Source organism: Loxodonta africana, chromosome 12 (genome assembly GCF_030014295.1).
Source record: "Loxodonta africana isolate mLoxAfr1 chromosome 12, mLoxAfr1.hap2, whole genome shotgun sequence".
NCBI lineage: Eukaryota > Metazoa > Chordata > Mammalia > Proboscidea > Elephantidae > Loxodonta > Loxodonta africana.
In genome coordinates, this window is record NC_087353.1 from 78,398,670 (window position 1) to 78,415,899 (window position 17,230).

General features: G+C 47.2%; 1 protein-coding gene across 4 annotated transcripts in view; it reads left to right on the top strand.

Moving 5' to 3' along the window:
• The window catches only part of SDR42E2 (short chain dehydrogenase/reductase family 42E, member 2), a 29,870-nt gene extending 12,821 nt beyond the window's left edge, over positions 1-17,049 (top strand). The window contains exons 8-12 of one of the 4 annotated variants that reach the window (XM_064295681.1): positions 2,705-2,842; positions 3,411-3,476; positions 7,629-7,692; positions 10,353-10,426; positions 13,839-17,049. In XM_064295681.1, the coding sequence (XP_064151751.1) occupies positions 2,705-2,842; positions 3,411-3,476; positions 7,629-7,692; positions 10,353-10,426; positions 13,839-14,093 (597 nt within the window). In that variant the 3' untranslated portion in view covers positions 14,094-17,049. The other 3 variants (XM_023558829.2, XM_023558826.2, XM_023558828.2) reach the window with 3 other exon arrangements.
• The last annotated feature ends 181 nt before the right edge of the window (positions 17,050-17,230 follow it).

The window sequence follows — 17,230 nt, forward strand, 5'->3', positions numbered from 1 at the left end:
TTTAGGAAGCACCAAGTCCCTGTGGCTGGATCTAGGAGTGCAGGGTTGTAGGTAGGGGTGGATGACCCAATAAGCAAGGTAACCATGGGCTTACTTGTGCTTACTTACTCATCTATAGTCAACAATTTCACATGTTTTTCAGATGTTGTGAAAAACGTGAAATTTTATTACTACAGATGAGTAAATAAGCACAAGTAAGCCGTGCTTACCTCGCTTACTGGGTTACCTGTCCCTGTCAGGGATTGTAACTTTGAAAAGAAGCTTTGATTGTTGTCTTAGTTATCGAGTGCTGCTATAACAGAAATACCACAAGTGGATGGCTTTAAGAAAGAGAAGTTTATTCTCTCCCAGTCTAGTAGGCTAAAAGTCCGAATTCAGGGCGCCAGCTCCAGGAAAGGCTTTCTCTCTGTCGACTGTGGAGGAAAGTCCTCGTCATAAATCTTTCCCTGGTCCAGGAGTTTCTCAGGCGCAGGGATCCCAGGTCTAAAGGATGTGCTGTGCTCCTGGCACTGCTTTCTTGCTGTTATGAGGTCCTCAACTCTCTCCTCACTTTCCTTTCCTTTTATCCCTTGTAAGTAAAAGGTGATGCAGGCCACACCCCAGGGAAACTCCCTTCACATTGGCTCAGGGATGTGACCTGAGTAAGGGTGTTACATCCCACCCTAATCCTCTTTAACATAACCTAATCTTGCCTCAGAAACCATAGGCAGAGATTAGGATTTACAGCACATAGGAAAATTACATCAGTCACAAAATGGTGGACAGTCACACAGTACTGGGAATCGTGGCCAAACCAAGTTGACACATATTTTGGGGGGACACACTTCAATCCATGCCAATTCTGTAAAAAAGTGCTGTGGGGTTGGGAGAGAGACAGATGCCAGCTACACCTAGAAGCAGAATCTCTGATGTGGTGAAAAAATGTGAAATTGTTCACTATGCATGAACTGGTAAGCAAGGTAAGCACTGTGCTTACCTTGTCTGTTGGATAATCTGCCCTTGGCTGTAGAGGGGTGGGAGCCGGGGGTGTAGCAGTGGGGACCCACAGAAAGTTATTAGGGGAGTGACAGTCCAGTCTGAAGTTTCCAAATGTTCCTCTGCTGGGGCTTTATGTCTTTTTTTTTTTTTTTAAGTTAATTGGGTACTCGGGGGATGTGGGGTGAACCCAGTGACTCTTTCCTCTATTCATTTGTTTGTTTATACCAAAAACCCATTGCCATTGAGTCGATTCTGATTTATAGCAACTATTTTTTTTTTTTTTTATAGGACAGAGTAGAACTGCTCCACAGGGTTTCCTAGGCTATAATCTTTACAGAGGAAATCCTGGTGGCATAGTGGTTAAGTGCTTGCGCTGTGAACCAAAAGATTGGCGGTTCAAATCCACCAGGTGCTACTTGGAAACTATGGGGCAGTACTACTCTGTTCTTTAGGGTCGCTATGAGTTAAAATCAACTTGATGGCAATGGGTTTGGTTTTTTGGTGTAATCTTTACAGGACCAGACTGCCACATCTTTCAACCACGAAGCAGCTGGTGGGTTAGAACTGCTGACCTTCAGTTAGCAGCTGAGCTCTTAACCACTGCGCCACCAGGGCTCCTTCTTTGTTTATCCATTCAGTAAGCATTTACTGAGTTCCTACTATGTGCCCAGCATTGTTCTAGATTTCGGGATAGATCTGTGATCAAAACAGACAATTCCTGCCCGTGTGGGGCTTAGGTTCTCACATGAAAAATGAAAATAAACACGATAGAGGGTAAGGTTTGTTCCGAGGTGCCAGGTGCTATGGAGAAAAGGAAAAGCAGAGTAGGGTGAGGGACTTGGAAGTGCCAGGTGGGGGCAGAGGCTTATAGTCTAAGGAAGGGAGTCAGGGAGCCTCACTGAGAAGGTGATTTGAGCATCGACGTGAAGGAGGCATTGGAGTGCATATCACACAGGTATTTGTACGAAGAACCAAGAAAGGCAGAGGGAACAGCTAGTCCAATGGCCTGAGGTAAGAACATGCCAGCATGTTCTGGAAAAAACAAGGAGGCCCATGTCACTGTAGCAGAGGGAGGGGGTTAGTAGAAGATGGCGTCAGAAAGTAAGGGGCCAGACCAGGAAGGGCCTAGTCAGCCATTGTCAGGACTTTGGCTCTTGCCCTGGCAGAATGGGAGCCACTGGAAGGTTCTGAGCGAAGGAGAGGCAATGATTAGATTTAGGATTCAGGAGCGTCCCTCTGGCTATGGTGTCCAGAACACGCAGCAGGGGGCGAGGGTGGAAGCAAGGGACCAGGTAGGAGGCTATTGCCGGACCCAGGTGAGACAAGAGGTGGCAGTGAGGGTAGAGAGAAGCGACCGGATTCTGGATAGATTTAAGAGGTGAGCCCACAGGATTTGCTGGTGGGTTGGCTGTAGAGCGTGAAAGAGAAAGTCAAAGGTAGCCCCGAGGTTTTTGGCCTGAGCAGTGGCATGCCATCACCTGAGAGGAGGAAGACCGGGGCAGAGCAGTTGGGAGACAGCAGGCGTTCACTTCCGGACATGGTAGCTGAGGTGTGTGTTAGGCAGCCAAACGGGGATCTTGGGAAGGCAATTAGATACCTGAGTCTGGAGTTTGAGGGGGCTAAGAGTCTGGTGCTTAGATAGAAATTTGAGAGCTGTCAGCATATAGATGGAATTTAAGCCCCTCCAGGCTTGGGCCTGTGTTTATCGCTCCTCTCCCTCCTCTAGAGCCACATCAAGAAGAGGCTGTTCACGTTCCGATTTGGGGACCGCAGGACGCGGATGAACTGGGTCCATGTGCACAACCTGGTGCAGGCACACGTGCTGGCGGCCGAGGCCCTCACTGCGGCCAAGGGCTTCGTGGCGGTGAGTCTCCCACAATGCTGCCCCCACCCATGGGCTGCAGCCTGGGGGCCCCATCCCATCCTGTCCCTTGGGGATTTCTGGCTTAAGCACAAAAATTCTCCCCAACTCTTATACTTAAGATGGCCCTCAGGACTGTCGGCCCAGGGAAGCTGGGGTCCCGGTGTGGGGTAGCTGTTGTTGAGCATCATTAGCTTGTCACATGACCTTAAGGTAGGTGGTGGTCTTCCAGCAATAATGGTCACCAAATGCCAAGCACTGTACATATATGATGTTATTTAATCTTCGCAACAGCCCAAGGGGGAAGTCGCATTATTATCCTCCCATTTGTCAGATGGAGAAACTGAGATTTAAAGAGTTAGATTAAGTGATTGAGGTGTGGTGGCACCAGAATTCAAAGGAAATTACCCAGATCCACCCACCTGTGGGATCCAAACCAGGCCTGTCTGCCCTCCTCAGTGGCTGCTCAGGAGAACTGGGGAGTTGGAGCATCGCCAGAACTGTGTGAAAGGGTTGGGGGCCAAGTTGGTGGGTGAGTGCCTGACTGTCCACCCTTCATTGTCCCCCTCAGAGCGGGCAGGCATATTACATCAATGACGGGGAAAGTGTCAACCTCTTCGAGTGGATGGCCCCACTGGTAGGTGCCCAGAAGCCTACCCCCACTCTGAGTGAAAATCCAGGGACCCCAACGTCTTCTCTCCTTTTCTCCCCTTTCCTACTTCCAAAAACTCAGAAAACTTCATTAGGAATGTTTGAATATATGGCTTCTCTCTAAAGACCAGCTCTGGCCATGGGTGCCATTGGAACTGGCTGGAGCTGAGTGGCAGCTGCGTCTTTGAGGGAGCGTGCATTCTCCATTTGTTGCAGCCCCCACCCTGCCTGATGCCCCAATTTATGTTGACTTCTACCAGTTAGCAGTTGCCATCAGGTTGACTCCAACTTATGGTGATCCCAGGTGTGTCAACAGAACTGTGCCCCATAGAGTTTTCCATACCTGACTTTTCAGAAGTAGATTATTGCCAGGCCTTTCATCCAGTGTGCCTCTGGGTGGACTCAAACCTCCAGCCTTTTGGTTTGTAGCTGAGCACGTTAAATATTTGCACCATCCAGGGATGACACGTTGACTTATGTTTTTGTTGTGTGCCGTCAAGTCAATTCTGACTTGTAGCGACTCTATAGGACAGAGTAGAACTGCCCCTTAGGGTTTCCTAGGCTGTAATCTTTTTTTTTCTTTTCTAAATTTTATTTATTTTATTGTTGTTGTTGAGACTGTGCACAGCAAAACATACACCAATTTAACAGTTTCTACATATACAATTTAGTGACATTGATTATATTCTTTAAATTATGCAACCATTCTCACCCTCTTTTTTCTGAGTTGTTCCTCATTAATATAACTCACTGCCCCCAAGGTTCCTATCTAATCTTTCAAATTGCTGTTGTCAATTTGATCTCATATAGAAAGTTCCTAAAAGAACACAATGCTCAAGGCAGACCTTTGTTACTATTTAAACTAAAATATTGTTCGGTTTTAAGATGACTTGAGGGAATATTTTTGGTTTAAGCTTTAAAGATTATGTCAGGGCAATTATGTCAGGGGTTTATCCACCCTCCATGGCTCCAAAAAGTCTGGAGTCCCTGAGAATTTGAGATTCTGTTCTGCATTTTCTCCCTTTTGATCAGGATAATTCTATGGAATCTTTGATCAAAACGTTTAGTAATGGTAGCTGGGCACCACCCATTTCTTCTGGTCTCATGGCAGAGAAGGCAGTTGTACATGGAGGTGACTAACCACATATTCCATATCCTCGTCCTATTCCTGACTCTCCTTCTTCCTCTGTTGCTCCAGGTGAGTAGAGACCAATTGTGCCTTGGATGGCCGCTTGCAAGCTTTTAAGACCCCTGACACTACACACGAGGCTGTGATCCCTACAGGAGCAGATTGCCAGGTCCTTCCTCCCATGCAGCAGCTGGTGGGTTTAAACCACTGACCTTTCAGTTAGCAGCTGAATGCTTAACCACTGCACCATCAGGGCACCTTGTTGACTTATAGCCCTGTGGAATTTTTGTTTGTGACCTACCATATTATGCGTGGCGGCTCTGAAAGAGAAAGGTAGGGAGTAAAACAGCACAAAGGGAAGTGTTTGTTTCTGGGGCCACCTATACTCAGTCCTTTTCAGAACTCTGGCCTTCTCTCCCAGCAGCCCTCCTCCAGACCAGACCTGCCTGGAAGGGGTAGACCAGAACCCTGGGCTGAAGGATACATCCTTATGGCGTTCAGGCCTCACACAGCGACTCCTCAGAGCTGCCCTCCAAACTGTGGATGGCAAGAGGCCAAGCCCACAAAGCAGTTGCCTTTTCTTCCCAGCTCTTACAGCCCCAAAGAGTTGTTTTTTTTTTTTTAATAACAGCTTTGTTGAGATAAAATTCACATACCATACAATTCAGTGGTTTTTAGTATATTCAGAGTTGTGTGAGCATCAACACAGTCAATTTTAGAACATTTTCATCAGTCTTAAAAAAAGGAAAAATTTTTTCTCCAAACAACTCCCCTCTTTCCACCTACCCTTCCCCCTAGCCCTAGGCAACCACTAATCTACTTTATATATAGAATTGCCTCTTCTGGACATTTCGTATAAATGGAATCATACAATACGTGGCTTTTTGTGATGGGCTTCTTAGCATCGTGTTTTAAAGGTTCACCCATGTTTTAGCATGTGTCAGGACTTCCTTCCTTTTTATCACCAAAAAGCATTCCATTCTGTGGCTAAACCACATTTTGTTTATCCATTGATGAGTTCACAGACATTTGGCTTTTCCCACTTTTGGGCTGTTATGAATAATGTTGCTGTGAATATTTGTGTACAAGTTTTTGTGGAGACATACCTTTTCATTTCTCTTGGGTATATCCTTAGGAGCAGAATTGCTGAATCATATGGTAATTCTATACTTAACTCTTTGGGAAACCACCAAACTGTTTCCAAAGCAGCTGTACCGTCTTACATTCCCACCGGAAGTGTATAAGGATTCCAGTTTGTCCACATCCTTGCCAACACTTATTATTTTCTCTCTTTTTGACCCAGAGAGTTTTTATACAAGTGTATTAGTTTCCTGTGGCTGCTGTAACAAATGGCCACAAACTTGGTGCTTAAAACAACAAACAGCTCTGGAGGTCAGAAGTCAGAAATAAAGTTGTTGGCAGAGCCGTGCTCCCTCCAAAGGCTCTAGGGGACAGTCTGTTCCTTGCCTCTGTCAGTTTCTGGCGACTCCAGGTGTTTCTGGGCTTGTGGATGCATCACTACAGCCTCTGCCTCGATTTTCACATGGCCTTCTCCTCTTCTCTCTCCTCTGTGTGTCTCTTATAAGGCCACTTGTCACTGGATTTGGTGCCTACTGGGATAATCCAGGAAACCCTGGTGGCATAGTGGTTAAGTGCTACAACTGCTAACTAAAAAGTCAACAGTTCAAATCCACCAGGTGCTCCTTGGAAACTCTATGGGGCAGTTAGTTCTACTTCATCCTATGGGTCGCTATGAGTCAGAATTGACTTGACGGCAATGGGTTTGGTCTGGGATAATCCAGGAGCCCTGGTGGCACAGCTGTTAAAGCGTTCAGCTGCTAACTGAAAAGGGCAGCGGTTTGAACCCACCAGCTGCTCCATTGGAGAAAGATGTAGAAATTCAGGGTCGGGCTTGGAGCACTTAGATTTTGCAACTTGGGTACCTCACCCTAGTCTTGGTCCTGGGTTTAAAATAAGGTAATGCATGTACTGCTCTATCCTGTAGGGTCACCATGAGTTGGAATCGACTCTAGGGCAGTGGGTTTGGATTGGATGGTTTGGGGTAATCCAGGGTGATCTCTCATTTTAGGATCCTTAATTACCTCTGCAAAAATCCCTTTTCCAAATAAGATCACGTTCACAGGCTCTGGGGAGACTGGACTTGGACTTATCTTTTGGGAGGCCACCATTCAACCTACTACAACAAATGAAGACCTCAGTTCATCCTGTGTCAACCTGTATCTTCATGCATCCATCTTTACCACTCTCCACCTTATGCTTTTTTTCCTTTAATAGCAGAAAAGTCAATTCTAGAAAAATAAGATTCTGCATAAGTGCCTTGGAGTGTCTTTGGGTATTAAAAAAAAAAAAGAAAACAAACCATTGATGTTGAGTCAATTTTGACTCATAGCAACCCTACAAGACAGGATAGAACTGCTCCATGGGGTTTTGAAGGCTGTAAATCTTTAGGGAAGCAGGCTCCCACATCTTTCTCCCATGGAGTGGCTGGTAGGTTCGAATTGCTGACCTTTTGGTTAGCAGCCAAGAGCTTAATCACTGAGTCACCAGGGCTCCTTCTTTGGGTACTAAAAAAAAAAAAAACCCATTGCCGTTGAGTCAATTCTAACTCATAGCAACCCTATAGGACAGACAAGAACTGCCCCATAGGGTTTCCAAGAAGCGGCTAGTGGATTTGAACTGCCGACATTTTGGTTAGCAGCCATAGCTTGCCATAGCTCTTAGGGGTAAATAATAAATAAATGGTGTGAATAATTCCAAATTAAAGACCCGCTCCATGCATTCATTTCCTACATGAGTTTTCCAAGTTGAATTGTAGATTTCATTTCAAGCTTGGCTCAGGCTTGTGGCTGGCTATGGGGATGGCCACCATGGGTGGGTGAGCAATGAGTCTGGAGGTGCCTCTGCTGGCCGGGGATGAAGAGAGCATGTCGCCTTTCCACACCAGACCCTGAAGGACCCAGTCTCATCTCAGGCTATGTTTCCTTGCAGTTTGAGAAGCTGGGGTACAGCCAGCCCTGGATCCAGGTGCCTACTTCCTGGGTTTACCTGACAGGTAAGGAAAGGAGTCGGTGTCTGTGTGGTAAAAGCCCTCCATATGCCGGGTGTACATGCATTGCTTTATTTTAAACCCAAGACCAAGACTAGGGTGAGGCACCCAAGTTGCAAAATTTAAGTACTCCAAGCTTGACCCTGCATTTGCACGGCCTGGGAGCAAACATTCCTTAAATGTTGTGTCCTAGATGCCTCCCTCACCTCACCCTAGTGCTGGCCCTATTTAAACCCTTCTCCCACTTGCAAGGTGGGTGTGACTGGGATAAGGCAACTGTGGCTCAGAGAACTTAGTGATGGGCCCACGGTGCCACAGTGAGAATCACACATGGACATGGCTGACTCAGGCTAACTCCCATGCCCAGCCTGTGACCTGTGCTGGAAGACATTATACCAGTCAGGAGGAGAGGAGCCTGGGGCTAGCGACCCCCAAGGGCCCCCTGAACTTGAGGCTGCTTTTGGACATATGGGGGTTTCGTCTTGACCCTAGATTCTCCTCCTCAGCCTGAAGGCCAGTTTCTGCTTCCATCCCCATCCCTGACAGTATGTTCTGGGAGCTTCCCTCTCTACTCCCACTGCCCAGCATCCCTCTACTGACCTCCTTCCAGCTGGAATGCAGAGCAGGCATCAGGCCTGGAGTGATTGGCCTGAGGGGACAAGTGGCCCTCCCATCACACAGCCCTGTTTCTGGACAACTTCACCTGTATCAGGATCAGTTTGTATTTGAAACGCATTGGGATGCTTTCCATTTAAAGCAGTGGTGCGCAAAGATTTGTCCCCCTGGGCACATAGGAGAAACGACTTCCCATCCAGCACTGCCACAGGATTAACGTTTCTGGCTCCCAGCTGAGAAAAGATCAGTCATGACTTATGGCAGTTTTAGAGGACTGAGTATAAATCTCGGGTCCCAGCGGGCTGGCAATAACTCAGTGGTTCTCAACCCTGGCTGCACATTAGAATCCCATGGGAAGTTTAAAAATACATAGGTGCCACAGGAATAGGTAAATATACAGAAAGTCGTGCTCATGAGTGGTTACCAGGGATGAGTGGGAGTGGAGGACGGGCATTCCCTCTCTAGATATTAGACACTTGTTGTTTTGGGTGATGGGAACGGTAACAGCTATTGAGGGTGAAGTGTACACAGCTTGACCAGGTAAACAATGTTATTAAGATGTACACAAGAAAAAAGGACCTTTTGGTAATTGCTATGGCATATATAATTTTGCAACAACAGCAACAACCAAAAATTATATGTACGGGTATATATCTATGTATGTAGGCATGTTAGGTGTTATAGCTATGTACATATGGGTATGTATGTGTGTATATATAGCTATGTGCATATGTATATGCATGTATGTGCATGCATGCATATATATTCATATATATAATAAAATACATAGGGGGCACAATTACACATACTTCTTACACATAACCAAACACCTTGCAGGATTGGTTTTCTGAGTTTGAAGGCTTAGGACCATAGTCTCATAGGACAACTCAGTCAACTGGCATAATATAGTTCATAAAGTTTATGTTCTACATCTTAGCTCAGTAAGTAGCAGCTGGGATCTTAAAAGCTTGCAGGTGGCCATCTAAGATACAACTACTGGTCTCCACTCCAGAACAAACAAGAAAGAAGGAAACCCAAACTCAAAGAAGAAACCAGGCGACAGGACTAATAGTCTACACGAACAACAGCCTCATCTACCCTGAGATCAGAAGAACTAGATGGTGCCCAGCTGTAACTACTGGCCATTCTGATCAGGGTCACAATAGATAGATCCTGATAGGATGAGAGAAGAATGTGGAACAGAACCTCAAATTCTTAAAAAATCCAAACTTACTGGGCCAGTTGAGACTGAAGGACTCCTGAGACTATGGCCCTGAGACACTCTTTAAACCTTGATCCAAAACAATCCCCTGAAGTCACCTTTTAGCTAAATAACAGAATGCCTCACAAAATAAAGAATATCACCCATGAGTACTGTGCTGCTTTTTAAAAAAATCATCTATATGAGACCAAACAGTCAACAATTACTTTAAAACAAAGATGAAAAGTTAAGGGGACAGGAAAACTAGATTAATGGAAATGGAACAACCAGAACAGAAATAATGAGAAAGTTCGTGCATTGTCAAGAATGTAACCAATGTCACTGAACAATTTGTGTAGAAATTGTTGAATGGCAAACAAAACTGCTGTGTAAACAGTCACCAAAACACAATAAAATATCATTAAAAAAAAATACACATACACACACACAGAGATGCCCCAGCCACACCCCAGACCGATTATGTCAGGAGCTGCAGAGAGGCGGGGGAAGCATCAGTATTTGTTACAGTGGTCCAGGGTGCAGCACAGGTTGAGAACCACTGCTCCAAACTCATTTCTACTCCAGAGAGCACATTGGAACAGAAGTGAGTGAGAGAGACATTATTATAGCAATGACTTTGAACCTGCTCAGATTTAACAACTTCAGCCTTTAATATTAAGTTGTTGTGACACATTTCATAGCCAAGAAGGCACACCTGATTTAAAGGAATCCAACAACAACAAATTTTTGCAAAGCGAAGGTGCCCTTAGCAAACTGAACAATGTCCCTAACTGATTTGACCGTCTGGTACAAATGACCACATCGTCATTGGCTCCTCTCTCCCGCACAGCCACAGTGATGGAGTATCTACACCTGGCCCTCAGGCCCATCTACAGCATCCCACCACTGCTCACCCGGAGTGAGGTAAGTGGGCTGGCTGCCTGGGGAGCCCCTGTGCCCTGGGATCCCCTCACTTCCCTTCCCGCCCCTTCCGCACACCACCACCGCCTCCACCCCTCATCCCTTCAACACCATGGCTCAGTGCTTGTTCAGAATCTTCTAGTAGGCCCAAACCTCATGATGGTTCCTTTGGAATCATTCCAACCTCCAGGCTTTTGCTTACGCTGTCCCCTCTGGGTCTGCATTGCCACCATTCCAAGCCCATCCCTTCTTGCTGTTATTTCAGTCATAAGCAGCTTCATTCATTTCATTCATTCCCAGCCAGACTGGAGGCTCCCAGAGGCAGGTTCCATGATGTTCACTTTTCTGAACACCACCACTTGTCACAAACCTCGCCAACTCTCAACACATACACCCACAGCCTGGTGGTTCTAGGCTCACTTCTTACTTATTATTATTACTTATTAGTAAGAAGTACCTATTGTGTACAGAATACTATTCTCCAGTGCTAGTGATGATACAGCTTTATATTTCTTAGGACATACAGTTTAAAAGAGATGTTTTAATGCAGATTGTAAACAGTAAAGCAACAAGGTAGTGTTGGTGGTGTTACTTGCAAAACACTTCCAGTCCACTGTCTCATTTAATTCTCTCTGATGTCCCCTAAGTTACCAGTTGCCACTAAGTCAATTCCGATTCATGGCAACCTCATGTGTGTCAGAGTGGAACTATGCTCCATAGGGTTTTCAGTGGCTGCTGTTTCAAAAATAGATTGCCAGGCCTTTCTTCCAAGGTGCCTCTGAGTAGACTCAAACCTGCAACCTTTCTGTTAGCAGCTGATCGCACTAACAGCACCACCCAGAGACTCTGTCCCCCAAGTTAAGAAGGGCAAAAAGATTATGAGCTTCTTGTTACAATGAGAAGCTGAACACTGGAAAGGTCAGTGACTTGTCCAAGGACACACCGTACTGGGATCCACTTCAGACTCCAAATCCAGAGTTCTGTAACTCTGGTGTGGAGCAGGGGTGGGGTGGGGTGTGGGTCCCGAGAAAGAAGCAATTACCTATTACTTCTCTTTTGAGCCACCCAAAGGCAACAGAGGAGGGAGAAAAATAGCAGTGACCATTTACTGAGTGGTAACTATATGCCTTTTCTTTTTTTTTTAAACTATATGCCAGGCACTGTGCTTTATCTCATTTAATCTTCACTACTACTCTTTTGGAGTGCTGGTGGTGCAGTGGTTAAGTAATATGGCTGCTAACCAAAAGGTCCACGGTTTGAATCCACCAGCTGCTCCTTGGAAACCCTACAGAGTCAGTTCTACCCTGTCCTATAGGGTCACTATGGGTTGGAATCCACTCAACAGCAATGAGTTTTACTACTCTTTAAGGTGTAGATTCTATTCTCATCTCCCTTTACAGAGGAGGAAATGAGACACACAGTGGTGAAATAACCTGCCCATGGAAACCCTGGTGGCGTCGTGGTTAAGAGCTACGGCTGCTAACCAAAAGGTGGGCAATTCAAGTCCACCAGGTGCTCCTTAGAAACTCTATGGGGCAGTTCTACCCTGTCTTATATGGTTGCTGAGTCCCTCTTGATCACTCCAGAAGTGGCAGCACTGGGCTGGGATTTAAATGCACGTGGAAGGGATTTTCAGCTCAGCGATCTTAACCACTAGCTTGTAAACTGACTCAGGAATCACACCCATGTAATAAAATAGCTGCCAAGGTGCTACCCAGTTGTGTTCCAGCAGGGACTATGCTCTCCTCCCTCTTGTCTAACTTGTGGGATTCCCTGTTCAGATCAGAGGCAAAGGAGCTTAGTTAGCTAGGGAAGTTTCTGGGCTATGGCTTGGGTGCTCTCTGCTGGTCACTCTCAGACACACCAACCAGCCTTTCATTCATTTAACATTTCTTGAGCACCTACCATGTGCCGGGCACCATGCTGAGCAATGGCGGCGACAAGTCCTGGTCCTTATCTCAGGGAGCCCACAGTCCAAAGGGGAAGACAGCCTGGTAACCTGGCAACTTAATGCACTATAATAAGAGCAGTTATAGGGGAAATTATGAGGACCTTCACACAAGGAGTCCTGGTGGTACAGTGGTTAAGTCCTTGGTTTCTAACCAAAAGGTTGGTTGAATTCACTAGTCACTTTGTAGGGGAAAGATGTGGCAGCCTGCTTCTGTAAAGATTACAGCCTTGGAAACCCTATGGGTCTGTTCTACTCTGTCCTATAGAATCACTATGAGTTGTTATCAACTCGATGACAGTGGGTTTTTTGTTTTTTTTTTCACATCACACATGTAAATCGGCTCTGAAGAAGTTAGGGAGGCTTCCCAAAGGAGGTGACATCTAGCTCACAGATGTATCCCTGCATAGGTGCTTAGTAAATATTTTTGGAATAATCCTACCTCTGCACCCCTCCCCCAAAAGCCCTAACTTACTAGCTGGGGCTCAAAGGGACAAGCACTGGCCTCTGTCCCCCAACCATCCAAGACCAGCAGCTTGACCCTAGAGACTGTTTCAATGGCCAGAGAGAATCAAGCAGCAGGTGGACCCCTCCCCAGGGTCGGGCTGAGGAACAGTGGAAGGAGGTGGGAGGGCATTTCTGGTCAGGACCTCAGCATAGCAGGAAGAGCATGGGCTAGAATCTGGCTCCTCCGCGTGACCCTGGGCAAGGCACTTAGCCCCTCTAATCTTCATTTCCAAATATGCAATGATAAGGTGGTAGTTCCTTCAGCGGATTAAATAAAACTGGGAAAGGAGTTAGCCCAGGTCAGGGACAGAGTGCTTAGTAACTGATAGCTGTCAACATTACCCCTTGAAACTGATGGGCCATTTGACATGAGGAAAACGCAGCTCAGGCCCTGGAGAGTAATCACTTCTGCATAATTGCATTCCTCTCTATAGGGTCGCTGAGTCTAAATCGATTTGACAGTAGCGTGTTGTTTTGGAGTTTTTTTTTTTTTTTTGGTTCTTAGGGAAAAGCAGTAAATCAGAGAGGGCATCTGGCCAGATTTGGTGCAGGGTTAGGGGCAAGAAGCTGAGGCTGTGTCCTGGGGTCATTTTCCCCTAGAGCCGCACCCATGCCACAGGCAGGGCTTCAGCTTCTTTTAGGGGACTCACAAGAGTGTGCCTAGGGCCTTCGGAGTCCCAGTAGCACCAGGCTAGGCCGGGGAGGAGGAGCGCAGAGGTAGGGCCTTTGCTTCCTGGGAACGGAGGTGGGGTGCTTTATGGGCTGCGAGTTCAGCGGGGCTGATGGAGGAGATGCAGAGAAGGCATCCTGGAGCCGGCGCCCCCGAGGAAAACGGAGACGGCAGCCGAGGGCACACAGCACACAGGTCCTTTTAAGTCGCTGGGGAGGAGGCTCCCTCCCCAAGCCCACTAGTCCCAGCCCCGGCGTCCCGCCCCTCGGCTGCCCCGCCTCTCTCCGCAGGTGCGCAGCGCGGCCGTGACGCACACCTTTCAGATCGCCAAGGCCCGCGCTCAGCTCGGCTACGCGCCGGACAAGTTCAGCTTCGCCGAGGCCGTGGAACGTTACGTGCAGTCCACGTCCAGACGGCCCCGCGGCTCCACGGCGCGGACGCTCCTGCGGCTGCTGCTCGGGCTGCTGCTGCTCCTCGGCCTGCTCGCCCTGGCCCTGCATCTCCTGGAACTGCAGCCCCTGGAGGCTGCCGTGGAGCGCCTGTGACCCTGGGCCGCCGTCAGCCTCCGCCTCGGTCTCGGCCGCGCCTTCCGGGCTTGGGCATGCCCGTGCTCCGCCCCTGCCCTTACCCCGGCTGCTCCTTCTGGACGTGTGTCTGCTTCGCCCCCTGAGCCCTGGCCCTGCCCCTATTGCGCCCCCTAGAGGTGCACCGGATTCGCCCCTCTTGGAGTTCGGACTTGGCCCCACCCTCTTCCGGTTTGGCCCCGCCCCTTATCAGCCACGCCTCCTGGGCGGGCTCTGCTAGGTGTCAGGCCACTGCAGTATCTAGCGGCTGGAGGTGGCTGGGGTGGCGTTTACTGTTTGCGCTGCTTGCTGACACCTCCCGCTGCCCGACCTTCTCAGGGCTTGCCCTGGGATCATCATGGGCTCTTGGGGGAAACCTACTCTAATAACGTTTCGCTTGATCTGCCCGGACCCTAATGTGTTTGGGTTCCCTCATTCGTCCAGGTCAACGTCGTATGCCAGAGTTGGAGGGACCCCTGAGACCCAGCCGTCTGCCCAGCCCAACCTGGCCTTTTTGGATATCTGGTTTATGAGTCTGGGGATGACTCAGCATAAGCCGTTCCCCTTGAGATGATTCTGACTTACAGCTACTCAGCATAGTAGGCGCGCGCACACACACACACCGTCCTGGAGTCATTCCGACTCATGGCGACCCCATGTTATGGTGTAGAACTGCTCCATAGGGTTTTCTGGCTGTAATCTTTAGGGAAGCAGATCTCCAGGCCTTTCTCCCGAGGTGACACTGGGTGTGTCTTAATGGACAACCTTTAAGTGAGTAAACCATTTTCACCACCCACAGGGACATCAGAAAAATAGGTAGCAAAATTTTTTTAAGGAATTGGATGTTTCAAAAAAGCACCAATATCGTTATAATGGGAAAAAAATTTGAACTTTGTTGGTCATATTTTATGGTTTAGTACTGCTTAATTTTTTAAAAATGTGGGCACAATGATGTAATCCCTTTAATGCTTAGGGCCGCAAAACTCAATCCAACCCCGCTGTCCACAGAAACAGCGTCTCCCTGTCATCTTGGTATTGGTGGTGGGCACTAAGAAAAAAAAAAAGATATCAGTATGTAAATACAACCATGCACATGTTACAGTATGCACACGTGTTTCTGGCCAAGCCAACCATTGATCCTGATACAGAAGAAAACCATCCCAAGCCTAAAGAAACTCTGGTGGAGGGGAGTGACTGGAAGTGGCCACTGCAGGGTGTGTTCGCTTCTGTTGAATGAAGGAAGACAGTTTTAAAGGGGCTAAAAAAAGAGGTATGCTCCTCTGCTGGGTTGCATATGTATATGATTTTTAAAAGATCAGTAATAATCTTTTATGTCTGTTTAATGCTTGACAGTTTGAAAGTCCTTTCATCTATGTGATCTTATTTTCTTATGGCCACCCTTCAGAATGGATTTATCATTCCCATTTTATAAATGAGGAAATGCGTTGTGTCTAACTTCAAAGGAGGGAGGAGAGCGGGGGCTACTTCTCTGCTCGGAGGTGGGGGGTACATTGGAGGAGCTGACCACTGGCCTAAACACAATTCGTGGTGATTTCTCCTTCTGCACCCAAATCATGCCAGGGCTTAGGGTGAACTCTAGGTCCCACCTCGTTCTCTCAGAACCACAAACCTTGGGTTATTTGGGGCTAGCAGTTCTTGGTCTCCTTTTTTTCTCAGTAACACACTTGCATCAATACTTATTCCCCTCCTCTCTGATCACACAATCTTCCAGATTTTTGTCTACTGCCTAATCTCAGTTTTTGAAACTCAGAAGCTAAGACACAACCTTTCTTTTCTGTAGTCCTCCAAGTCATCTCTTCTCTGAGGCTCTGAAAGTGGAATGTCTAAATGCTGGATATGGGGCACCATTGATCACTGTGCCAAGAAATCTTCCTTCCTCACAAGTGTCTCTCTGTCCAATGGGAAGGGCGTGGAGACCTTCAAGCAAAAGACAAATTGAATCCCTGTGAGAATTTTAGAGGCTGCCCAGATAGCCCAGATGGCATGGCTGCCCAGAACTCCATGAAGCTCTGAGAGGTCAAGTATGAGGTTCTAGGTTACATGGAGACACCGAGCAGAAGCATCATGAATGCAGAAAACAGTCATCACCTTGGGCAGCCCAAAGTGACATAGCCAATCAGAAAGGACCATCGAAGCAAACTGATGCGCCTTCTGTTGTGGGTACAGAAGCTATCCCCGATTGTAGACCCCTTGCCAGGCATCTAAAACTTCAAGCCTCCCTCATGTTAACAATATGCTCCCTTGACTCCACATACCCCTTCCACTATCATCTCTCTCCCCTTCTTCAAAATCAAACTTCTTGATGAGTTGTCCACACTCATGTTTCCATTTCTTCTCTTCGAATTCACTCTTCAGCCCATTCCAAAATGGCTTTCATTGAGGTTATCAATGACCTCCTTATCCATAAATCATAAATCAAATGGATATTTTTCTGTCTTTATGTAGCCAAGCCTTTTAGTAGTATTTAACATAATTGGCTACTTCCTCCCTGAAACACTCTCCTTGGCTTCTGTGACACCACACCCACTTTGGACCTAGTCTCTGGTCACCTTTCTCTGGCTCCCCTCCCATTGTCCTCCCCTTAAGGTTATATTCTGTCTTAGCACCACTGCTCACTGTGCTCTTTTTCTGGGCAAGTTCATGTAAGTCCCATCTCCAAAATGTGTCTCTTACCTACCCTCTGGCCTCCACACTGCTACCACTATGGTACAAGCCACTGTCCTTTCACTTAGACAACTGCAGTATGCTTTGAACGGGACAGTCTGTCCTGTGCTGCCAGAGGGAACTTTTCAAATGCTAAATTTGAACACATGGCTATCCATCTTATGACCTTTCAATAGTTTCCACTGCCCTCAGGATTAAGTTCAAACCCTTGACTTGACATTAATAGCCCCCTACAATCTTTTTTTTTTTTTTTTTTTTTTACAATCTAGCCTCTGCCTCTTCAGCCTCATCTCTTGCCATTCGTCCGCTTCTACTCTACGTCCAGCTGCCCTAAATTGCTTTCATAGTTCCTTAGACTCACCAGGCTCTCACTTTCCTGTAGGGTTTTCCACAAGCTGTTCTCTCTTCCTGGAACTTCCCCCCCCCGCCTTCAC